The sequence below is a fragment of the Chelonia mydas genome, chromosome 24 (assembly GCF_015237465.2).
Source record: "Chelonia mydas isolate rCheMyd1 chromosome 24, rCheMyd1.pri.v2, whole genome shotgun sequence".
Taxonomy (NCBI): domain Eukaryota; kingdom Metazoa; phylum Chordata; order Testudines; family Cheloniidae; genus Chelonia; species Chelonia mydas.
The window spans coordinates 13,039,603-13,064,262 of NC_051264.2; the positions used below are offsets into that span (position 1 = coordinate 13,039,603).

At 63.1% G+C, this 24,660-nt stretch overlaps 2 protein-coding genes across 7 annotated transcripts in view; one reads left to right on the forward strand and one right to left on the reverse strand.

The window, feature by feature from the left end:
- The first annotated feature begins 4,126 nt into the window (after positions 1-4,126).
- UPK1A (uroplakin 1A) lies at positions 4,127-8,697 on the forward strand. The gene is made up of 8 exons (XM_037883154.2): positions 4,127-4,154; positions 5,089-5,190; positions 5,569-5,769; positions 6,118-6,192; positions 6,401-6,508; positions 7,709-7,888; positions 8,106-8,189; positions 8,386-8,697. Exons 2-8 carry the CDS (start codon positions 5,128-5,130, stop codon positions 8,428-8,430), a joined length of 756 nt encoding a protein of 251 aa, XP_037739082.1. The 5' UTR covers positions 4,127-4,154; positions 5,089-5,127; the 3' UTR covers positions 8,431-8,697.
- Positions 8,698-14,941: 6,244 nt separating this feature from the next.
- Positions 14,942-24,660, reverse strand: part of ARHGAP33 (Rho GTPase activating protein 33) — a 46,819-nt gene continuing 37,100 nt past the window's right edge. For all 6 annotated transcript variants that reach the window (XM_043534937.1, XM_043534936.1, XM_043534932.1 and 3 more), the window contains 4 exons: positions 22,694-22,768; positions 21,655-22,299; positions 17,579-17,931; positions 14,942-16,955 (listed from right to left, as the gene is read on the reverse strand). In XM_043534937.1, the coding sequence (XP_043390872.1) occupies positions 15,771-16,955; positions 17,579-17,931; positions 21,655-22,299; positions 22,694-22,768 (2,258 nt within the window). In that variant the 3' untranslated portion in view covers positions 14,942-15,770. The remainder of the gene's footprint in view (positions 16,956-17,578; positions 17,932-21,654; positions 22,300-22,693; positions 22,769-24,660) is intronic.

Consider the following 24,660-nt stretch of genomic DNA (forward strand, 5'->3'; position numbering starts at 1 on the left):
ATTGGGGGTGGGAGTGTATTTGGGACATACCATCTTACTCCCTGCAGGGGGGTAGATGGGGGGGGTTAACAAAATAAAAAATGAGGGTAATTTATTTTCTCTGCGTAAAGTTCCATGCACGCTGGGTTTCGTCCTTCGTTCCCTCTGCGTTTCGTACCAGTAAGGGAGCGCCCATGGTCCTGAGGTCTGGGGGATTCGCCTTTGCTCTGGGGCTGGGTTTTATTGCTGGGAGGAGTCTGACAGGATGTACCACCTGCAGCATTTAGGGGGTATTCGGGATATACCATAGTGTCACCTGTAGAAGGCACAGATTGATACAGGCGAGAGCTACCATTTTACACCTGTTTCAGAGTAGCAGCCGTGTTAGTCTGTATCCGCAAAAAGAACAGGAATACTTGTGGCACCTTAGAGACTAACACATTTATTTGAGCATAAGCTTTCGTGAGCTACAGCTCCCTTCATCGGATGCATTCAGTGGCTGAATCCCACCGCATGCATCCGATGCAGCGAGCTGTAGCTCACGAAAGCTTATGCTCAAATAAATGTGTTAGTCTCTAAGGTGCCACATTTTACACTTGCAGTGGGATATACTATCTTGCCCTTGGAGTGGGGGGGGGGGGTTGCATTGGGGATTTACCATCTTATCCCCTGGAGTAGGGGTGTTGCAGGAGCTGCATCAACTTCATCGCTGGGAGGAGGGAGATTGCAGTGACGCTCGCACTTCCCACCTGCGCTCCTTAGGTGGGGGCCCAAACCAACGACCATGGGGACTTATCCCTCTCCCCACCAGTGGCACCCCAGGGGGAGGGGTCCCCTTGATCATTCCACCCCCCATATAGGCCCCCCTAGCTGTTGGCATGCCATTGTTTTGTATGTCTGTGATTAGAGAAGGGAGGGATGACAGGAGGAGGGTGTTTGCCCCCCAAACGCACCTACCCACCCCCTCTCTGCCCCCCCCCCCCGTGCCTCTCTTTAACCCTTCTGTGCCCTGGCTGCAGAGCACCAGGTGTGTGCTATTTCCCAGGCTGCTCGCTCTGCTTCGCACTCTTTGGGGCTCACCCAGCTGGGAATGGTGAGATGCAGAACATCACCCGCTGGGGGGGGGGGTTCGTCTCACCCGGCCGCCACCCCAACTAATAAAATATTGTCACTTCCTGAAACCCACCTTGTGCCTGGACTGTCTGTGCTGCTTGAAGTTGGGGGAGGCAGAGCAAGGAGAGATGCTGCCACATGGGGTGTTAAAGCTAGGGGGCGCTGTGATGTAGGGTATTCAATAGGGAGCATGGTGCTGCAGGGAGGGGGCGGGGGCTCGGCGGGGGGTGCCATGCTGCAAGGAGGGGGGGCAGGGCTCAGGATGGGTACTGTGGTGCAGGGAGCAGGTGGGGGGGTTCAGCAGGGGTTGCCTAGCTCAGCAGGGTGCACTAGGGGGCTCAGTAGGCTCGCTCACCTCTTGCTGGCCCAGTACAGCATTAGGGGACGCTGTGCTGCTCAAGCTATTAGGCAGGGGTGGCCAACCTGTGGCTCCGGAGCCACATGCAGCTCTTGTCTAGGCACCGACTCCGGGGCTGGAGTTACAGGTGCCAACTTTCCACTGTGCCGGGGGGGCTCACTGCTCAACCCTTGGCTCTGCCCCAGGCCCTGCCCCCACTCCACCCCTTCCTGCCCCCTCCCCTGAGCCTGCCATGCCCTCACTAATCAGGACTCTGGGGAAGTCTCCTCTCTGTGAGCAGACTGTCTCCAGGACACACAGCTCACACAACTTCCACCTTCCTGGGTCTGACCTCGGAGCATTCCGCATCCTCTGCCCCTCCGTGTGCTTCCCACAGCGAGTCCGCCCAGGCGGGGTCCTAGGGAAGCCAGAGGGTCCTGCCCCCCAACTCCGCAGTCAGACATGACTCTCAGCCAACTGGTAAAACCAGGTTTATTAGATGACAGGAACATGGTCTAACACAGAGCTTGTAGGTGCAGAGAACAGGACCCCTCAGCCGGGTCCATTTTGGGCGGCCGTGAGCCAGACAAACGCGTCTGCCCTTCACTCCACGTCCCCAGCCAGCGCTGATTGGCAGGGCTGCCGGCTGGGAGAGGGGTGGGTGGGAGCTGACGTGGTACTGGGGCTCTTTGGCAATGTACATTGGTACATTCTGGCTCCTTCTCAGGCTCAGGTTGGCCGCCCCTGCTCTTCGGGTTGTGTTAGATCCGAGGGGAAGGAGCTCTCCTGGGAGCCTGGGCTCAGCCTAAGGCCAGCAGGTCTTCTGTCCAGGAGCACCACAGCCCCAGCCCCAGACACTGCTCATTCGGGCAGCCATGGCCTACTGCTGTCCTAGCCGAGGTTGCTGTCTAGGCCAGGACAGACTCGGAGCCACCCCCATGTGCCACCTTTCAGATGGGATCTGCTCTGACTCGGAGCTTTGGGCCCCTTCCTCAAACTATTACAATGCAGCAGCCTCAGAGAGCCGGGACAAAACTTGTGATTCGTGAGTCCCAAGTCCCAGACCCCTGGCTCTAATCCACTAGATCCCACTCCCCTGCCATAGCCAGGGTAGAACCAAGGAGTCTTGGCTCCCAGCTCCAACCCACTAGACCCCCCCTCTCCTCCCCGAGCAGGGGATATAACCCAGGAATCCTGAATTCAGCAGCCATGAATCTTGGTAATTATCCTGCCACTAGCCTCCCACGGTCACCACCCTCTACTCTGACGTGTGATGAGTTTACAAGACCTCAACACATCCCCATTCACACAGCACCCTGGGTTTGGGGGTGGGGATACAAGACCTCCCCTCCTCAGCCAGCTGCAAACAGGCCTGTACCTGAACTGTGGCATGTTCTGCACCAGGGTGAAAGGGTGGCGCTCAGATGGATTGTGTGGCGGGGGAACAATGGGGTGTTCCCAGTGCTGCTGGAGATGCTAAGGACACACTGGGGCAGGAGAACCATTGTGGTGTGCGGGGGGGGGGGGGGCTCCCCATGGGGGTGCCTCCCCACAGTGGTGCCACCCCCCCAAGAGCCCAGCTCCCAAACCCATCTCCCTCCCCAGCCCACCCACTGTAGGAGGGACCCATTAACCCTTTGGGGCCTGCAGGGCTGGGGGTGGAGCCTGGCTGGGGTGGGGCGGGACTCTGGACCTCTTGCCCCTGCCTGCTAATCAGCCCAGGACATCAGTTGGCGGCTCCTTCACGGAGCTGTGAGCACGGGCGTGTTTTTGACACGGTTTACTTCCATCCCGGATACTTGCCCTTTTTGTAATGTGAGGGAAACCCTGGCGCATGTCTATTTAGAGTGTGCCAGATTGCAGCCCCTTTTTCGGCTCCTCACAAATCTTCTATTGCGCTTCTGGCTTCATTTTTCTCCCCACCTCTTTATCTATACACTCCCCATCCGTGGCCCCACAAAATCGCAGGATCTCCTGGTTAACCTCCTCCTAGCCTTGGCTAAAGCAGCCATTTACAAAACCAGAGAGAAGAGGTTGGCCCATGAAACGTCCTGCGATTGTAGGGCCTTTTTCCGATCCTCAGTACATTCACGTATCCGAGCGGAGTTTCTCTGGGCGGCGTCCACTGACTCCCTTGACACCTTCGAAGAGCGGTGGGCGCTGTCCGGGGCACTCTGCTCGGTGACCCCGTCCGGTTCCCTCCGTCTGACCCTTTGATTGAGGGGAAGAGCGAGAGACACCAGCCCCAGCCATTGCCGCTGTGGACACCATCGTCACTGTCATCTAGGAGGGGTCCTATAATACGTGGGTGTCCCCCCCCCCACCCCCAAACCACCCACCCCGCAGCCGTGCCCATCTTGCCGGGCACTCTCGGGGGGGGATAATCGGTGATACTGGGCGCGGCACTAGGTAACTCGAGGGGGTGGAAGACCACGAGTGTCGAAGAAGCCCCCCCACTCTGGGCCCAGGCTAGCCTGAACACTTCTCCCTCCTGAAAGCTGCTGTGTTATACCTTTTGTTTGCGTTGTTTTGTTGCATACTTTGATTTGGTTCTTTGGTAATTCTTGTAATTGTCACAATAAAATTTTTTTTTCTGTTTCAAAAAAAAAAAAAAAAAAAAATCAGCCCAGCCTGGGACTTCCCTCGCTGGCTCCTCCCAACCAGGTGGGTATAAAGGCATGGCTGGGCTGAGGCTACAGTCAGCTATTGCAGGAGTGAACAGCAGGTGAGTGGGCGGGGGGGGGGGGGGGGGGGGGGTAGAGCAATGGGGGGGGGGCCTGGGGCCTGGGGCCTGGCTGATGGGCTGAGCAGGGCTGGGGCAGAGTGATGTGTGAGGTGGGGGGCTGGGCAGTGGCTGATTGGGGGGATGAGCAGGGCTGGGGGCAGAGGCAGGCCAATGGGTGAGGTGGGGGGCTGGGGCTGACAGGTGGGGAGTAAGGGAGCAGCTGTGTAGGGAACAGGTGGTGCTGATGGGTTGATAGTACAGGGGGATGTACTGGGTGTGGGGGGGCTGTGTGGCATGTAACAGATGTTGGTGGGCATGTGGGGCTGGAGGGGTGAAGACTTCTCACTTCTAAGCTCTGGAAGCCAGGACTCCTGGGTTCCATCCTTGGCTCTGGCAGGGGAGTGGGGGCTGGTGGTTAGTGGGGAGGGGCTCTGGCTTGGGGGGGCTGGGTGTGCCTGGGAAGGGAATCTGTAAAATGCTGGGGTGGGGGGGGGGAAGAAATGTGGGGCAGCTGGAAAAACCTGCTGAGCTTCCCTGTGGCCAGAGGAATCTGGCTGGGTGAGTCCCTGGGGGTGGGCTGCAGTGAGCCCATGGAGGGGGTGGACAGTGAGGCCAGGGGAGGATCCAGACCTCTCTGGCCACTTGTGGGGCTGTGACCCCCTGAAGGCCAGCACTGTGCTGGGGTGCTGACCCAGACTGGCCTTGATGCCTCTGACCCCCACCCCCACCCCCCGGGTCTGTCCATGCTTGCTGTGGCTGGTTCTGGACTCGGTGCAGGCTCTAGGGGGTGAGGGGGAACAGAACTCCAGGCTCACTTTGGGGTGGGAACTTGCATTTGCATAAATTAGCAGCATAAATTAGCATGCTAATCCAGAGGCCCCCTCTGCAGGATTGGGGGTGGCACTCAGTTTCTAAACCCCCTTGTCTGTTGCAGGGTCTGAGCTGGCAGAGCCTCCCCCCCTAAAGGCAGAACATGATGGAAAAAGGAAACCCCTTTATTGTGGGGTTGCTGATTCTTGGGAACATCATCATCCTGGTGAGGTGGTTGGGGGGCCTGCCAGGCTGAGGGGGGTGGGTATGTCTGGGGCTTTGGAGGTTGGGATGTTGAGGCTATATGGGGGGATCTGGGAATTTGAATTTCTAAGGGATCCCCTCACAACTGGCTGGGCTGGTGCTGTATGCCATGGGGGGTTCAGGGGGCTGGGCCAGACTTGGGGGTCCCAGGGTGCTCATACCCCTGCCCCATAGATGTGTGGCCTGAGTGCTGGGGGGGGCTGCATGGGGGTGGGGTTTGGGGTCCTGGAGCTCATCCCCCCCACCCTGCCCCAGACATGCAGTGTAGGGTATGGGTTGGGGGCTGAAGTTCAGGGGCTGAAGTTCAGGTCTGAGGGCTCACCCCAAACCTTGCCCCCAGATGTGCGGCATCGCGCTCTACGCGGAGACCGTCTGGGTCACAGCCGACCAATACAAAGTTTACCCCATCCTGGGTGTGTCGGGCAAGGATGACGTCTATGCCGGTGCCTGGATCGCCATCTTCTGCGGCTTCGCCTTCTTCTGTCTAGGCGTCTTCGGCATCGTGGCCCTGGCCAGGGGCAGCCGCCTGCAGCTCATGCTGGTGACTGGGGCGGGGCCCTGTTGGGAGGGAGGGCTGTATGGGGGTGCTGTGGGGCAGGTGGTGGGGGAGGGAAATCTGTATGGGGGCATTGTGGGGCAGGAGGTGGCTGCTTGGGGGGCACTGGAGAGTAGGAGGATTGTGCCATGGGGCAAACAGCTGATGAGGGGGGTGCAGGGCAGCCACATGGTATCTGACTGGGGGGAAGACCTAAGGGGGGGTTGGGGAGAGGAGTGTCCTGCGGGGCTGGGGGGGGGGGGAAACAGTGAGGCAGCCTGGGCCATGGGGGGGCCTCAGGGGTTCATGCCCCCCACAGCAGTGTCTCACCAGCCCTCTTCTCTTCTCCCCCAGTACCTGGTACTGATGCTGATAGTCTACATCTTCGAATGTGCCTCTTGCATCACCTCCTACACCCACCGTGACTTCGTGAGTGCGGCATCTGGACACCGGGGTTCCCTCCCTGGGAGGGAGGGTCTAGTGGGTAGAGCTGGGAGACTGGGGACCAGGACATCTGGGATGTATTCCCAGCTCTGGGGGCAGGGGGAGCCTGGGGGTCAGGATACCTAGGCTGGGGGATGGGCCCATGAGGGTCTCAGCCAGGCCCTGCCCCCATGGGTCCCTTCTGCCCCTCCAGGTGGTCTCCAATCACAGGATGGTCACCAAGCAGATGCTGACATTCTACGCGGCCCCTACAGCCCAGGGCCGGGAGCTGACCCGCATGTGGGACCGGATCATGATGGAGGTGGGTCTATCCTGCCCTGTGATGCCGCCCCCCCCGCTGGCTGCCAGTAGTGCAGTGGGCCCAAGGCAGGCTCCCTGTGGCTCCCGGAAGCAGCAGCATGTCCCCATCCAGCTCCTATGCAGGGGCAGTCGGGGCTCCACGCAGGGCTGGCTCTCAGCACCAGCTAAGCAGGCTGAAGGGGTGGCACTCTGGCTGCAGCACCTCTCCATTGTTTCCCTCCGCAACTCTTCTGACTCGGGGCTCGCTGTCGGCGGCGATTCAGCAGCAGCTTCCTCCAATGTTCCCGTTCTCTCCGCCAGCGGCGTATTCAGCAGGGGTGGGGTTTTTTGCTGCTTGGGGTGGCAAAAAATGTAGAGCTGGTCCTGGGCTCCACGTGCTGCCCCCTCCCCAAGCCCCGGCTCTGCAACTCCCATTGGCCAGGAACCATGGTCAATGGGAGCTGTGGGGCTGGTGCCTGCAGATGGGGGAAGCACCCAGAGCTGCCTGGCTATGCCCCTGCGAAGGAGCCAGAGTGGGGACATGAGGCTGCTGCTTCCAGGAGCTGCCTGAGGGAAGCGTTGCCTGGAGCCTGCACCCTGATGCCCTCCTGCACCCCAGCCCTGATCCCTCACTCCCTACCTCAGCCTCCCTCCCATACTCCAAACCTGTTGGCTCCACACCCAATCCGGAGACCCCTCCTGCACCCAAAACCCCTCATCCCTGGAGCCTGCACCCCCAGCTGGAGCCCTCAGCCTATCCTGCACCTCAGCCCCCTGAGCCAGCCCAGTGAAAATGAGTGAGTGAGAATGGGGGGCCTTGGGCAGGGGAGTGAGTTGGGTTGTTCAGTTTTGTGGGAGTAGAAAGTTGGCAACCCTAGCTGGGAGGCCAGCGGAGGGGTGGGCTTTGGGGGGGGGGGGTGTTCTGATTGGTTGATGCCCACCCCAGGGATGAAAGCCTTGGCTAGGAGGGCTAGATTAACCCTTTCTTGTTCCTTTGCAGCAGATGGAGGAGGGGGCCTGATCCTGGGCGGGGTGGGGGCTGTGCTCAGCTTTGTCCCCCCTATATTCATGGTGGGCTCTGGGGCTCAGGACTGTCTGGTGGGGTGGAGGGGAGCCTGGCAGAGAAGGGGCAGGGGGGACCAGGCATGTTGGGTAGGAGGGGGCTTTGGGAAGGGGGCAGCGCTAACAGTTGTCGTCTGTTCTCCCCCCCCCCCCCCCACAGCAACAGTGCTGTGGAGCGACAGGCCCCCTGGACTGGGTGAACCACACGTCCACCTTCCGCTCCTTCTACCCCGAGGGGCTGGCGCCATGGCCCTTCCTCTGCTGCAAGCGTGACGCCAACTTTGTCATCCTCAGCCCAGAGGGCTGCCGTGTGGGGCATGTGGATTATATCAACACCAAGGTAAGGGGTGCTCTTCAGCCCTGACCCGTAGCCCCCTGCCAGCCCAGCCCTGCCCCCTCAGCTCTGCCAGCACCCACACTCCTGACCCACAGCCCCCTGCTGTTCCTTGGCACCCAACTACTTAGCTCTGCCTTAGTCCTGGTTTCCAGTCTCTCCTCCAGCCCCCACTCCCTACCCAGACGTCCATCTGTGCAGGACTCAGTGTCTGTCTCCCTAGGGCTGCTTTGAGCACATTGAAAACGCCATCAACAGCTACACCTGGGGCATCTCCTGGTTTGGATTCGCCATCCTCATGTTCACGGTGGGTCTGGGCTCCAACTTGGGCTGGGGAGGGAGTGGGGGGGGGGGTTCTAAATACTCTTCAGCATGTGGGATACCAGGGGGGCAGATGGGCTTGGGGGAGGGGGGCAGGTTTGGAAGATGGGATACCAGGGCAGATGGGCCAACGGGCTAGGTGGACCGGTGGGTATGATCTGAGGGTCTTTCTCTCCCTGCAGTGCCCAGTGATGCTCTTGGCCATGTACCATTACACCACGCTGTGACCCCCCCACACACCTGCCGTGGGGCAGGGCTCCTTTGACCTGCCACCTGTGGAGTCAGTGAGGGGAGGGAGCCAGCCAGCCCCAACCTGTCTCTGAGCTGGGGAGACCATCCTGGTGACTGCCTAGGCCCCTGTCAGCCCTGCTCCTGGCACCATCATGGTGGCTGGGGGTGGGAGGCAGCATCTCAGGAGAGCTGATCACTGTGTAAAACACCCCTGCTGACCTCTGATCTTTTTAAAATGTCTCCATTAAACCCCCTGAAAAATCCATCTGGTTCTGTGTGCTGGGGGGCAGGGAGAGGCAGTGCTGGGGGCCAGGGCCCTGAGGTGGGGTTGTAAATGTCCCTGGCCTGTGCCAGCAGGCTGCTGTGCACTGGTGTTGGTGCATGGGTGGGAAGTCCCCTGCCCCAGCAGCATGGGGGCCCTTCCCCTTCAAATGGGAACAGCTGCCCGCTCCGCAGGGGGAGTGGTTACATCCCCTGGCTGCCCTCAGCTGGGCTGTGAATTTTTCAGCAGCAGCTTGGGGCCCACTTTGTGGCTGGCAGCTCCTGGGGTGGCCCCCACCCCATTCTCAGGGGTGAGACTGTGTGGGGAAGTCAGGGCTGGACCCTAGGGGCCCTGGCTCCCAGCGGGGGTCCCCAGCTGCAGCACTTGGGGCAGGGGCAGGAAGTTGGGTCTCACAGCAGCTCTTACCATGCTGCCCTCTAGTGCAGAGAGCTGTTCCTGCCCCAGCCCACTGAGGGCATTGTGGGGCCCTGCAGCCTTGGCCCCGCCCAGCACAGAGCTTGTACTGCATTTGCTGCATCCTCACCCTCTCCTAGCGATGGCAAGGCAGCTGCTATAGGGTCCCCTGCCCATTAATGTGACTCAGTTCTGAATGCTGCAAGGGTGGGGCAGGAGCTCGGCCCCAGCCCCGTTCAGCTGGAGAGTGGCTGGGGGCACCATGAGGTGCTGCCCACCCTGATCTGCCGCAGCTCTCGGGGCCCGGGCCGTCCGGCAGCACGGCTCTGCTCCAGGGGAAGCTGGCTCTTGCTTGGGTACATGCTCTGGCGTCTGCACCATGCCCAGCCCCGAGGCAGCTGTGAACACCAGGATGGGTGTGGCAAAGTCAGGGGGGTCTCAGAATGGGGCCCAGCTTGGAGCCCCTGGCACTGCTCAGGCCAAAGCACCCTGTCCTGCTCCCACTTCAGCCATGGGCACTCCTGGGGGCACACACCTCTAGGAGTGCCATGCCAGTCTCCCATTATCTCCACCTTGGCTCAGGCCAGCTGCAGCTGCTGCCCATTTTGTGACCCAGGTCTGATGCCTTGCCCAGCCCCCCCTTCAGCTAGGGTCAGTGTATCCCTGGGCCAAGTGCTCCCTCCCCCTCAGTGACTGGCCCACCTGGCACTGACAGGTGTCGCCAGGAGCCCAAAAGGGAGGCCCAGGAACTCACTGAGCCCAACTGGGGTCGTGAAGGCAGATTTCAGCCAGGTGGCTGGGGCGAAGGGCACTGGCAAGTGGCCCATGGTGAGGTCAGTGTTGGTAAGGAACCAGGTCCCCCAGTTTGCCTGGAATCTCATCCATCCCAGGCATGGGGCAGGTGTCAGGCATGGTCATGGCCCTGAGCTGCTGCTAGTCCACACTGGATCTGACTGACCCTTCTTTGGGGACACTCCTAGGGCCAGCATGTCCCTGACCTCTCTTTTCAGGGCCTGGGCTGTGTTCCCAGTAACTCTGAATGGGGATCACCTGATGGGAGGGTTGGCTCCTGTATCCACCCCATGGACAGCCAGGTTAGTGAGCCTAGGCCAGCTGGAGAACAGCAGCTGGTAGGAATGCAGCACCTCTCTGATCTCTACCTGCCGGGCAGGGGTTAGCTGGTCAGAGAGGGAAATTGATTCCATCAGGAGGCTGGCTCACCCTGGTGGATCTCAGGACTATCTTCCTCCTTCTCCCACTGCCCACACACAACCAGCACCAACTTCTCCCTGTCCAAATACAGTTTCAGCCTGTGGACATGGCACGCTTGGGGGCTGTGGACCCATTTGGACAGTACCACCATGTAGTTCACCTCATTCAGTTCTGTGATGACCTTTAAAGGGCCCATCCCAGACAGCTTGTAGCTCATTCTGCTGCACTCGGCTGAGGACCATCCCCAGTGCGGAGAAGTGAACACATGCTGTGCGGTCATACCAGACCTCCTGCCTCCCTTGGGCCCGGGCTAGGTTCTCCCTGGCCCAGACCATGAGCTCAGTGAGCCTTTCTTGAAAGGACAGCATGTACTCCACCACTGATTCTCCATTGGGAGAGACCTTCCCCTCCTATTCGTCCCTCACCAAGTCCAGGGGTCCCCTCACTCTCCCCCAGTAGAGCAACTCAAAAGGATCCCTGTGGGTTCCTGGGGCACTTCCTAGTATGCAAACAGCAGGTGGGGTAGATACCTGTCCCCGTCCTGTGGGTGCTGGGCCATAGAAGTCCTCAGTATCAGCTTCAGGGTCCCATTAAACCTTTCTGCCTGCCCGTTGGACTGAGGGGGATGTGCTGGCCTCCACATTTTCTCCACAGCCCTGAAGCAGGGCTGGCATGAAATTGTACCCCTGGTCTGTAAGGACCTCCTGGGGGAACCCCACTCTACTGAAGATGATTTAGTTGGGGATTGGTCCTGCTTTGAGCAGGGGGTTGGACGAGATGACCTTCTGACATCCCTTCCAACCCTGATATTCTATGAAGATGGTCAGCAGCACGTCTGCCTTGCTGGAGGACAGAGCCACCGCCTCTGGGTGGTGAAATCTACTGCCACCAGAATGTATTTCTTCCTGGCCCGAGTCACCCTTCTGAGGGGCCCCACTATGTCCACAGCCACCTTCTGAACAGATCCCTCTGTGATGGGCAGGGGTATCCAGGCTGCTTTAGCTTATTCTGGGCCTTCCCCACCCTTTGGCAGGGGTCATGGGACCTGCAGTGCTGCTGCAGAGTGTGACACAGTCAGGCAGCCTCTGCCGGGTGTGCTGGATTCCGGATGTCCTGTCAAAGGCCCCGTACAATAGTCAGCAGTAGCCCTTCTGGGAGACCCCCCACCCAGCTGCCGCCTGATCCCCCACCGTTCAGTTTTCCCTTGGGAACCTGCTCCAGGAATCACTTCTCCCACAGGAATCCAGCCCTGCTGGCCTCCTTCAGGGGTCCTGCCATGCTGCAGCCAGCCAGGGCCCTCAGCTCCTCCAAGCAGGGATCCTTCTGCAGCTCCGGCTGAAATTCGGCTGCTGGGGTAGAGGGTGGGAATTGTCCATCCTCGCTGGCCTGGGGTCCCGGCCCTCGCTGGCTGTGCCTTGGTTTCCCCACCTTAGGACAAAGCCTTGATCTCAGCCTTGCTAAGCCCGGTAGAGCCGTTCCCCTGGCACCAAGGCGGGGTGGCCGTCTGGCTCTAGCTCCAGGGAAGGACATGGGCACTCTGAGCATCACCCAGCCAAGCTGCCAGATCATTCCCCATCAGCCCTGCCTGCACCCCAACTCTTTGGGCCCTCCTTGGCGCCCCATCTCAGACCCTCGCTACAGGCACTGTAACCGGGGGCCAATCCCCCCCGAATGAGGTATCATTGGGCGCTAACTGGGCCGAGCCCACCACCTGGGGCCAGGCCAGCATCATCTCAGGACCCGTGGCCTGGTACCCCAGGACCCTCCTCCCTTCCACCTCAAGGGGGGATGTAGCGATTGCTTCCTGGGTCTGCCCACCCTGTAAATTGAGTGCTCCTGGCACCCGCTCCTGGCGCCCACCCCTGGGAAGCTGGTGCCCCCCCCCCCCCAGCTGGGCTCCCTCCCCAGTTAACCCTTCTGCTTGGCCACTAATTCCTTACCCTTTGGGCACCGTGCCCACTTGGGCCCTGTTTGCCCGTACTAATTACAGCTTAGGTCTCTATAGTCTGTCCCCAGTGGCCATCACCCCTGGTTTGGATTTGCCTGACTCCCACTTCTGGGGTGCCCTGAGTGACCCCCCCAACCTAGGCCAGTCCCCTGTGGGTCTCTTTTCACACTGTCCGCAAACACAGCTGCCTGCCTGCATGCCCTGCACAGAGCCTTGAGCTTACGGCCCCCCTAACCCCATTGTCAGGTCCCAAGGCTGGATTTCACCCAGCTGCACCAACCCAGCCAGGTGAAACATGCCCGCGCCCCCCCCCAACCGCAGCAATGCTTGCACCCTTACCCCATTTGCGGAGACGTACCTGGGGTGAGTGAGCGGAGCCGTGCTGCAGGTGCAGCCAGGGTCATATCACAGGCCTTCCCCCCAGCAAGGAGCTGTCTATATGCCCCCTTCTCTGCCCCCCCCCCCCCCCCCGCCGGTATCTAGGTTCCCTGTGGAAGTGGCATCTTTCCCAACTTGTCCCTTGGTAGGTCCCTCTGCATCTCCATCTCCAGTTTATGCTTCCACTGCTTCTCCTGCACCTCCAGCTCCTTCACTCTCAGCTCCCGGGCGGGGCAGCCAGGGCATGAAACTCCCCTGCCAGATGGGGAACCGGGTCTGGGGGAAGCCCAGTGGCTGCCTCTCCTGCTCCTGGCACCTCGTGACCCCCCCACTTGGGCCTGGAACCTGCTTCTCGGAGCGTGTGCCCTTCTGCACCTTGCTGAGCCTCCCCGTGCCTGCCCCTTGCTCCCGGCACACCTGGGGGGAACTGGCTACAGGCCATTTCCCACTGCCAGGCCCTTCAACATCCATCCAGCCACTGCGGCCTGTGACTGCCTGTCACAGCTCCGCAGGTCTAGTGCCCTGGGGGTGGGCACCCACGGGTCAGCCCGCCTTATGGTCTCACTCAGCCACCAGGGGAAGCCACTTGGCTTCTCTGTCCCTTGGGACTGAACCTTAGGGCCTCCAGCCTCCTGCTCCCCACCAGGTGCTCTCTCCAGCGAGTCCGCTGGTGGGACCCCAAGGGCAACGTGTACCCCCAGAGTGGGCCCAGCCCCAACCAGCTGAGCATCCACACTGGGGCTGTGCAGTGACGCACCCACTTGTCCCACCACCTAGTTAGCAATGCAGCATATGGGGAAACCGAATGCCCACTCCATCACACTCAGCCCCACTCTAACCCTCTAGCCCTCACTCCTCTCCCAAAGCTGGGGATAGAACCCAGGAATCCTGGCTCCCAGCCCCACCCCTGTAACCACTCGACCCCACTCCTCTCCTGATCCCAGAGCTGGAGACAGAACTCAGGAGTCCTGGCTTCCAGCCCCTACCCCCAAATTGCATCCGATGAAGTGAGCTGTAGCTCACGAAAGCTTATGCTCAAATAAATTGGTTAGTCTCTAAGGTGCCACAAGTACTCCTTTTCTTTTTGCGAATACAGACTAACACGGCTGTTACTCTGATACCCCCAAATTGAAGAACATAAGAACGGCCATACTAGGTCAGACCGAAGATCCAGTCTTCCAACTGTGGCCAATGCCAGGTGCCCCAGAGGGAATGAACAGAACAAGTGATCCATCCCATTGCCCATTCCCAGCTTCTGGCAAACAGAGGCTGGGGGCACCATCACTGCCCATCCTGGCTAATAGCCATTAATGGACTATCCTCCAGGAACTTATCTAGTTTGTTTCTGAACCCTGTTATAGCCTTGGCCTTCACAATGTCCCCTGGCAGGGCGTTCCACAGGGTGCCTGTGCGTTGTGTGAAGAAGTCCTTCTTTTGGTTTGTTTTAAACCTGCTGCTTAGTCATTGTATTGGGTGACCCCCTAGTTCTTGTGTTCTGAGAAGGAGGAACTACATGGGCAGTTTGGGGGGTGGGGTTTTTTTTTTTTTGTCTTTATTAGTTAATGGGGTTGGTTGAAACCATTTAGTACAGAATGGGGAGCGGGCAGGATCTTCAACAAATACAGTCACCAGGGGAACAGTCACAGCAGCACCCCCCCCCCCGCCCACGTCAGCCAGCACCCCAGGGCCCTGCAGTGGGATGGGGCTGAATTAGGTGAACCAAGATTAGCCCCCCCCCCCCCCCCCCCGCAACTATCTGTGGGACTTTGGCTGGGAGGGGGGTGGGGTTTATAGGATTAGGGTGTTGGTGGAGGTCAGCACTCCCAGGGTAACCCCACCCACACTGGGCCCAGCTGGTCACAGCACTGCCCCTTTATCATGGGGTTGGGGGGGGTTACAGGGTATGGGGAGGTCAAAGGTCATAACTCCCAGGGGACCCCCCCCAAAGTCACAGTGGGAGTTAGTGCAATAAAATCAGCCAGACACCACCCTCCCCCAGCAATCGCTGCTCTCAGCCACTGGGTGGGCCAGCAGGGGGTGCCCCCGGTTCCTTCTGCTACCCCATAACATACCCCCCCCACCCCCCCTGCAGTACTGCCACAACCAGAAAACTACACCCACAGCCACGAACACAACCAAGCAACCACCATCAAGCCCCCTGAGCAGGGCTCAGCGCCTCCAGCAGGGGGCAGTAGGCACCCGCCCACACCCCTAGATCTAGGCAGCTACATACAACCCCCACTCCCGCAGAGTATGCCCCCACCTCAGCCTATGCCGACCAGGGATTTTTTTCCTTTAGCCTCCCACCACTACCCTTGGCACCCCCTCTCCCTGGGGGATCCCATCTCAGGGCAGGGGTGTTTTAATTGGGTTAATGAAAGGTTAAAACGTTAGAAATCTTGCTCAGCTTTATAGAAAAGCCCTCCTCCCCCCTACACACAGGGGGGCAGGGAGGGTCCCCCTATTACCAGGGCTGGCAGTGGGGCAAGACCCTGATAGTTTTATGCCCCACACTGGCCCCCCTGGGGGGTGTGGAGTCAGGTAGTGACATCAATCATGGTTCTGATGTCACCAGTGCCCCCTCCCTATGTCACACTGATGCAGTCGCTGAGCATCAGCAGGTGGAGGCCTAGCCAAGGAGGGCAATGATGTCATACTGGGTGTGATGGCGACTGCAGCCTGGTGAGATCATACGGGATGTGGTGATGTCACTGGAGAGCAGCTGTTACATCATGGGGGAGCAGCGATGCAATTGGCCTGCCGTCACATCAGGTGTTCATCCCAACACCATTGATGGCCCTGTTGTGATGTCACTGTACCAGTCCTGTTGCCACTGGTGGCCTCATTGTGATGTCACAGTGCCCATCCTCCTGCCATTGATGATCCCATTGTGATGTCACTCCAGTCCTGCAGCAGCTCAGGCGTGTCATACAGACCTCGTGATGTCACTGGGGCCTCCTGTGATGTCACAGCCTGACTGTCTCAGCAATGGTCCTCAGCCAATGCTCAGATCCTCCACCCGGGGGAGGCGGGGGGTGTGTCAGCACCTGCGGGGGGGGGGCTCAACACAGGTCCTCCAGCCTCCCACCCAGACTCCCTCATGGTCCAGCCTGGGCCCCACTTCAGCAGTAGCTCCGGGTCTGCCCCTCAGAGTGCACCGTCCAGTTGGGAGCCAGGCACGTGGGTGGCGGGGGGGGCCCCTTCTTCCTCTCCACATTGCCGTACTGGGGGGGCAGGCGCTTGGCATAGGGGGGGCAGGGCCCCAGCCGGTAACCGTCCATCAGGCTGGGGCTGAGGAGGGCAGGAGGCCGGGGTGAGGGCTCAGCGTAGGCAGTGAAGGGGGTGGTGCAGCCGGCGGCTGGCTCCCAGCCAGGTGGCGCAGGGCGGTAGAACCGAAGCATGGTGCTGCCGCAGGGCAGCACGTCTAGCAGCTGGCGGTAAAGTCCCGGCACCGGCGGGGGCCCGTAGGCCCAGCCTGGTGCCGCCCGCAGGCCCTGCCTCTGCTTCTGCGGCAGGGCCGGCACCGGGGGGCGGCGCAGGGCGGCGCGGGCAGCGCCAGGGTCAGAGCGGCTGCGCAGGTGCCCGCCCTCCAGCGGAGGGGAGGCCGAGGCAGAGGATGAGGACGAAGGGGGGCTGGCCCTGCCACGGCAGTGCCCCCCGGCCTCTGGCCCTGCTGCAGGACCAGCAAAGGGGACGTTGACGTAGACGGGCTCTGGTGGCTCGTAGTGGACGCGCCCATCCTCAAAGACGGCCCAGAGGGGTGGCGTGGGGGCTGAGGGGCTGGGCCTGGGCCGCTGGAAGACACCGTAGGAGGCGTTGAGGGCGGCCAGGTACTCGGGGGGCGCTGGGGGTTGTGGGGGGCCCAGAGGCCAGGGCCGGTAGACGGGCGGCTCTGGGACGATCTCGTAGTACAGGTTCTCGGCTGCGGGCTCCAGCAGTGGGCGCTGGGGGGGTGTGGCAGCGCTGGGGGGGTGGGAAGCCAGGAAGCGGTGGCGCTGGTGCAGCTGGGGCTCCGCAGGGTACGGAGGGGCGGCGGAGGGGGGGCCCATCCACGGGGGGGTGACGCTGAGACAGGCCGCGGGTGGGGGATGGAAGTGCAGGGGGGCTGGGGGCTTTGGCGGGGCCAGCGGGTGGCGGGGGCCAGGGGCCAGTACTTGGGGGAAGGGCAGCGGCTGGGTCTGGCAGGGCAGGTGGCGTGGGGGGTCCCAGTGGTGGGTGTCGGGGGGGCCTTTGCTGTAACGGGGAGGGGCTGCTGAGCTGGCCCTGCCCCCCTCTCCACCTGGGGCAGGGGCTTGGACCAATGGGACCTGTAGCGAGAAAGAAGGGGGGTCAGCGAGGGGGGGTTGACACACAGACACATAGAGTTCCCCCTCTAGTCAACCCCCCAGCCTTCCATCACAGCCCCAACCCCAGCAGCCCACTGTACCCCCAGCACCCGCACTGCACCCCCAATCCCTCAGTCCCTCCCATTGCACAACCAATCCCATCCCCCCACCCTGCTGCATTCCCCCTAACAACCCCTGCCACAGCCCCCCACTGCACCCCAATCCTCCAGTCCCTCCACCCAACCACAACCCTTCAAACTGCCCCTGCTGCAGCCCCCAATCTCCCCATCCACCCACCATTGCCTGAATTCCCTCAGTGTAGCCCCCCCACTGCGCCCCCTATTCCCCCACCCAGCCGCAATCCCATTGAATCCCCCCAGCCACCAAACCTCACCTCAACCTGACTGCCTTACTGCCCCCAGCCCAACCCACTGCCCCCCAAACCCCACCACCTACCTGCCCTCCTCCCAGCCCCCCCAAACCCGCCTTGTTCGAACTAGCAAACTCCCTGCCCCAACCCAGCCACAAATTCCCCTCCCACACCCTAAGGGTCCCTCCCGCCCAATCCCCCAACCAGTGATCCCTTCCCCTCCACCCCCACTCACCTGGGGGCCCCCTGCCTGCTCCTGGTGCTGGCCCCGGGGTTCCCCCTCACTCTGCTGGCGCTGCAGAGAGGGGCCAGGGAGCTGGGCAGCAGGGCCAGGGCGCACCACAGAGTACAGGGTTCCCGGCCCCACTGCTGCCCCTTCCCTGCCACCTTCCAGGGACAGGGAGCGCCGGAACTGGGCACGCTGCTCCCTGTGTGGCACCCCCTGCTGCTGCCGGGTGGCCCGGTGTGCGCTCTCTGCCAGTGCCAGTGCCATCAGCCGGGCCGGGTTCTTCGGGGGCGGCGGGGGCGGCATGTGCCGAAGCAGGCACAGCGCCCCGGGCAGTGGGGGGGAAGCCTCCAACTCAGGACCTGAAGGGGGAGAACAGAAAAGAGGGTGATCAGTGCCAGCCACACCCAGCAGGGGGCACTGTAGGGGGGTGGAGCAGGGCGCTGGCTGTGCGGGGAGCTCCTGGATACTCCAGCCCTGGCCTCACCCAGCAGGGGGTGCTGTAGGAGGCTGGGGCACATTGGCTGGGGGGTTGTTGTGTGCTCCCCAACTCCCCCAGCAGCGGACACGGGGGGTTCCGTTTGTGGGGGGGTTTTGGCTGCAGCGGGGATGGTTCTGGCTGGGGCTGGGCAGTTCTGACTGGGGGGTTCTGGCCAGGTGGTTTCAGCGGGGGCAGGGGTTCCAGCTGTGGGGGGGGATCCAGCTGGGAGGGTCCGGCCATGGGGCTCTGGATGGCGGGGATCCGGCTGGGGGCTTCTGGCCTAGGGAGTTCTGGATGGTGGGGGGTTCTGGCTGGGGCTGGGGGTGCAGTTCCGTCCGGCAGGGGGTTCCAGATGGGGCTGGGCGGTTCTGGCGGGGGGGGGGGTGCGGATGCGGCTGGCGGGGGATTCTGGATGGGGTTGGGAGGTTCTGGTGGGGGGAGTGTGGATCCCGCCGGCGGGGGGTTGTGGATGGGGCTGGGAGGTTCTGGCAGCTGGGGGGTGCGGATCTGGCCTGCAGGGGGCTCTGGATGGGGCAGGGAGGTTCCGGTGGGGGGGGGGGGGCGGATCCCGCCGGCAGGGGGTTCTGGCTGGGAGATTCTGGCGGGGCGGGGCAGATCCCGCTGACAGGGGGTTCTGGATGGGGCTGGGAGGTTCTGGCGAGGGGCGGGGTGGATCCGGCCAGCAGGGGGTTCTGGATGGGGCTGGGAGGTTCTGGTGGGGGGTGGATCCCACCGGCAGGGGGTTCTGGATGGGGCTGGGAGGTTCTGGTGGGGGGGCAAATCCGGCCGGCAGGGGGTTCTGGATGGGGCTGGGAGGTTCTGGCGGGGCGGGGCGTGTGCGGTTCCGGCCGGCAGGGGGTTCTGGATGGGGCTGGGAGGTTCTGGCGGGGGGGCGGATCCGGCCAGCAGGGGGTTCTGGATGGGGCTGGGAGGTTCTGGTGCGGGGGGGGATCCCGCCGGCAGGGGGTTCTGGATGGGGCTGGGAGGTTCTGGCAGGGGGGCGGGGGGCGGATCCCGCCGGCAGGGGCTTCTGGATGGGGCTGGGAGGTTCTGGCCGGGGGGCGGGGGGTGGATCCTGCCAGCAGGGGGTTCTGGATGGGGCTCGGAGGTTCTGGCGGCGGGGGCGGGTGTGCGGTTCCGGCCTGCAGGGGGTTCCGGATGGGGCTGGGAGGTTCTGCTGGGGCGGGAGGTGTGCGGTTCTGGCTGGCAGGGGGTTCTGGATGGGGCTGGGAGGTTCTGGTGGGGGGGCAAATCTGGCCGGCAGGGGGTTCTGGATGGGGCTGGGAGGTTCTGGCGGGGCGGGGGGTGTGCGGTTCCGGCTGGCAGGGGGTTCTGGATGGGGCTGGGAGGTTCTGGCGGGGGGCGGATCCCGCCGGCACGGGGTTCTGGATGGGGCTGGGAGGTTCTGGCGGGGGTTGGGGGGTGTGGTTCTGGCCGGCAGGGGGTTCCGGATGGGGCTGGGAGGTTCTGGCGGGGGGGTGAGAGGGGTGCAGATCCGGCCGGCAGGGTGTTCCGGATGGGGCTGGGAGGTTCTGGCGGGGGGGTGGGGGGGGCGGATCCGGCCGGCAGGGTGTTCCGGATGGGGCTGGGAGGTTCTGGCGGGGTGTGGGGGGGGCGGATCCGGCCGGCAGGGTGTTCCGGATGGGGCTGGGAGGTTCTGGCGGGGGGGGCGGGGGGGGGGGGGCGGATCCGGCCGGCAGGGTGTTCCGGACGGGGCTGGGAGGTTCTGGCGGGGGGGCGGGGGGGCGCGGATCCGGCCGGCAGGGTGTTCCGGATGGGGCTGGGAGGTTCTGGCGGCGGGGGGGCAGATCCGGCCGGCAGGGGGTTCTGGATGGGGCTGGGAGGTTCTGGCGGGGGGGTGGGGGGGGGGGGGCGGATCCGGCCGGCAGGGTGTTCCAGATGGGGCTGGGAGGTTCTGGCGGGGGGGCGGGGGGGGGGGCGGATCAGGCCGGCAGGGTGTTCCGGATGGGGCTGGGAGGTTCTGGCGGGGGGGCGGGAGGGGCGGATCCGGCCGGCAGGGTGTTCCGGATCGGGCTGGGAGGTTCTGGTGGGGTGCGGGGGGGCGGATCCGGCCGGCAGGGGGTTCCGGATGGGGCTGGGAGGTTCTGGCGGGGGGGGCGGATCTGGCCGGTATGGGGTTCAGGATGGGGCTGGGAGGTTTTGGCGGGGGGGCGGGGGGGGCGCGGATCCGGCCGGCAGGGTGTTCCGGATGGGGTTGGGAGGCTCTGGCGGGGGGGCGGGGGGGGGGCGGATCCGGCCGGCAGGGTGTTCCGGATGGGGCTGGGAGGTTCTGGCGGGGGGGGGGCGGATCCGGCCGGCAGGGTGTTCCGGATGGGGCTGGGAGGCTCTGGCGGGGGGGGCGGGGGGGGGGGGCGGATCCGGCCGGCAGGGTGTTCCGGATGGGGCTGGGAGGTTCTGGCGGGGGGGCGGGGGGGGGGCGGATCCGGCCGGCAGGGTGTTCCGGATGGGGCTGGGAGGTTCTGGCGGGGGGGGCGGATCCGGCCGGCATGGGGTTCCGGATGGGGCTGGGAGGTTCTGGCGGGGGGGGCGCGGATCCGGCTGGCAGGGTGTTCCGGATGGGGTTGGGAGGCTCTGGCGGGGGGGGGGGGGGGCGGATTCGGCCGGCAGGGTGTTCCGGATGGGGCTGGGAGGTTCTGGCGGGGGGGGGGGCGGATCCGGCCGGCAGGGTGTTCCGGATGGGGCTGGGAGGTTCTGGCGGGGTGCGGGGGGGGCGGATCCGGCCGGCAGGGTGTTCCGGATGGGGCTGGGAGGTTCTGGCGGGGTGCGGGGGGGGGCGGATCCGGCCGGCAGGGTGTTCCGGATGGGGCTGGGAGGTTCTGGCGGGGGGGGGGCGGATCCGGCCGGCAGGGTGTTCCGGATGGGGCTGGGAGGTTCTGGCGGGGGGGCGGGGGGGGGGGGCGGATCAGGCCGGCAGGGTGTTCCAGATGGGGCTGGGAGGTTCTGGCGGGGGGGCGGGAGGGGCGGATCCGGCCGGCAGGGTGTTCCGGATCGGGCTGGGAGGTTCTGGCGGGGTGCGGGGGGGGGCGGATCCGGCCGGCAGGGGGTTCCGGATGGGGCTGGGAGGTTCTGGCGGGGGGGGGCGGATCCGGCCGGCAGGGTGTTCCGGATGGGGTTGGGAGGCTCTGGCGGGGGGGGGGGGGGGGGGGGCGGATCCGGCCGGCAGGGTGTTCCGGATGGGGCTGGGAGGTTCTGGCGGGGGGGGGGGGGGGGCGGATCCGGCCGGCAGGGTGTTCCGGATGGGGCTGGGAGGTTCTGGCGGGGTGTGGGGGGGGGCGGATCCGGCCGGCAGGGTGTTCCGGATGGGGCTGGGAGGTTCTGGCGGGGGGGCGGGGGGGGGGGGGGCGGATCCGGCCGGCAGGGTGTTCCGGACGGGGCTGGGAGGTTCTGGCGGGGGGGGCGGGGGGGGGCGGATCCGGCCGGCAGGGTGTTCCGGATGGGGCTGGGAGGTTCTGGCGGGGGGGGGGCGGATCCGGCCGGCAGGGTGTTCCGGATGGGGCTGGGAGGTTCTGGCGGGGGGGCGGGGGGGGGCGGATCCGGCCGGCAGGGTGTTCCGGATGGGGCTGGGAGGTTCTGGCACACTCACTCTGGGCCAGGCTTCCGCTCTCAGCTCGGGTCAGTTTGCGCCGCACCTCGCGCTGGCAGCTGTCAGTCAGCATCCCGTCGCCGGCCTGCAGCAGTCGGGAGATCATGTGGGGGGGACTGCGCGTCCCCCGGCGCCGTCCGGGCCTCAGCGCACCGCCGGCCTCATCACCCCCCAGCATCTCCAGCACCTTGGCGGGCAGCGAGATGGCCACGGGCTCAGAGATCTCCAGGGCGGCTGTGGGGGGCTCCGGGCCGCGGGGCGACAGTGCCCGGGCCACCTTGCAGGCGAAGGGAAGGCGGGCGGGGCTGGGGGCCGAGTCGGAGGCGTCAGAGAGTGAGGGGCGCCGGGGGGGGCTGTGCTGGAAGGGGAGTGGGTCCAAATCCAGGAAGCCCGGGGGGCTGAGCTCCAGGTCCGAGTCCATCTCGCCCTCGTCATCCAGCCAGAGGGAGGCGCGGCGGTGGGGTGCCAAGTCCGGCAGCACGGCCAGGCTCTCGCTGCAGCCACCGGAGGCCGAGGAGCTCAGCGACTCGCAGGAGCGGCAGGGCTTGAGGGGGGCTGGCGGGGACCCGGGGGAGGCCCCGGGCAGGGCCGGGAAAGCGTCGCTGCTGGAGCGTGGGCGCCGCAGGCGGTGGAGTTTGCGCAGGCCTGGGGGACAGATGGACAAACGGCAGGCGTAAACAACCCTGAGATGGCAGGCAGCTGGGAACAGCCACACATAATGTCGTATGGGTACAGCTCACCTGGCACTGAGATGCAGCCATCTCTGGGGTGGGGCAGCTGGGGAACAGCCGCACTTAACGCCACCTGGCTGAGATGCAGCCACCTCTGGGGCTGGGAATCTGGGAACAGTCACACACAACACCATACAGGGACTGCTCGCCCAGCACTGGGACACAGTCACCTCTGGGGTGGGGCAGCTGGGGAACAGCTGTACATAACGCTGCATGGGGACGGCTCGCCTGACACCGAGACACAGCCACCTCTGGGGTTGACTTCCCCCTGAACATCCCCTCCCTGAACCTGGCGCTGCCCCTCGTACCCACAGTGCTGGACTGGGACGTGAGTGACTCCTCACTCTTGGCGGATCGCAGTGTGATGGTGTCGGCCCGACGTCCTGCAGGGAGAGGGGAGGGGTGAGAATGTCAGCCCCCCAGTCCTCCCTCAGCCACCCCCGTATTCATCCCTTGCCTGGAACCCACTGACACCCTCTACTCCCACTGCTCCTGCCCCCAGCACTGCCCCCAGTCCCCACCTCTGCTCCCGGGAACACCCCAGACAGGCCCCCCAACTCTCCTTCCTTCCCCCGGAAAAAACGGTTCCCGACCTTCCGTAACTGCTCTTCCTTGAGGTGTGCTGCTCGTGTCCATTCCATGCTAGGTGTGCGCGCCCACGGCCGGCTGCCAGAGATTTCTCCCTTAGCAGTGTCCGTAGGGCAGGCTCTGGCACCCCTTGGAGCCCTGTGCCCATGCATGGAGCGTCACCCCCTCAGTTCCTTCCTGCCAACAACTGCCACAGAGGGGCAGGAGGGCGGGTTGTGGGATGGATGTGAGCAGAGCATCCCGAAGAACAGCAGTTACGAGAGGTAGATACCGTTTTTTCTTCTTCGGGTGCTTGCTCGTGTCGATTCCAGGTTAGGTGACTCCCAAGAGTATCCCTGGATGTGGGCTCTGAGTTCATGGACGTGCTGCTTGCAACACTGCTCTGCGAAGCTGGCCTCGCCCCGGGCCTGCTGGCTGATGGTGTAGTGGGACGGGAAAGTATGGACCGACGACCAGGTGGCGGCTCTGCAGATACCCCGGATCAGTACCTGTGCGAGGAAAAACGCTGACGAAGCATGCGCTCTGGTGGAACGGGCAGGAAGGATGGCCGGCAGTGACACCTTTGCTTGCTCACAGCAGAGCCTGATGCAGGCGGTTATTCACAAGGAGCTTCTCTGAGCGGACACAGGCAAACCTTTCATCCTGTCCGCCCTGCGACGAGGAGCTGCGCTGATTTACAGAAGGGTTTTATCCACGATGCAGAAGGCTAAGGCCTGCCTAACATCCATAAAGTGTAACCGATGCTCCCTGTTCGCCTTTTGAGGCTTCAGGAAGAAACCCGGTAGGAAGAGGTCCTGATTATTGTGAACTGTGACACCACCTTCGGTAAGAAGGCTGGGTGGGGGCTCAGCTGGACCTCGTCCTTGTAAAACACCATGTAAGGGGGTTCTGACATCAACACTCTAATCTCAGAGACCCTGTGGGCCGACATGATAGCCGCCAAGAAGGAGACGTTCCACAAGAGAAGCAGCAAAGAACACGAAGTCAGCAGCTCAAAAGGGGGACCCGTGAGCCTCGCTAGCACCAGGTTTAGGTCCCAAGGAGGGACAGGATCCCGAACTTGTGGGTATAGCTTCTCCAGACCCTTCAGGAACCTGATCATCATGTCATGAGCAAAGACTGACCTGCCCTGGATCGGTGGGTGAAAGGCTGAGATGGCCAACAAGTGAACCCTGATTGCCAGACCCTGGTGCTTGAGGTGGAGCAGGTAGTCCAAGATGGATTGTTCAAGTTGCAGTGGGGGAGGTTTAGATTGGATATTAGGAAAAACTTTTTCACTAAGAGGGTGGTGAAACACTGGAATGCGTTACCTAGGGAGGTGGTAGAATCTCCTTCCTTAGAGGTTTTTAAGGTCAGGCTTGACAAAGCCCTGGCTGGGATGATTTAACTGGGAATTGGTCCTGCTTCGAGCAGGGGGTTGGACTAGATGACCTTCTGGGGTCCCTTCCAACCCTGATATTCTATGATTCTATGATTCTATGAATGACCGGGAGGGAGAAAGACCTCAGTCCGCGGCCCTTAATAGATGAAGCACTTCCACTTGACCAGGTAGGTTGCCCTGGTGGAGGGCTTCCTGCTACTCAACAGGATGTATTAGACTTGCTCCGAGCAGGCCTGCTCCTTTGTGTTCAGCCATGCAAAGCCACGCCGTCAGATGCAGTGATGCTAGGTTTGGATGGAGCAGACA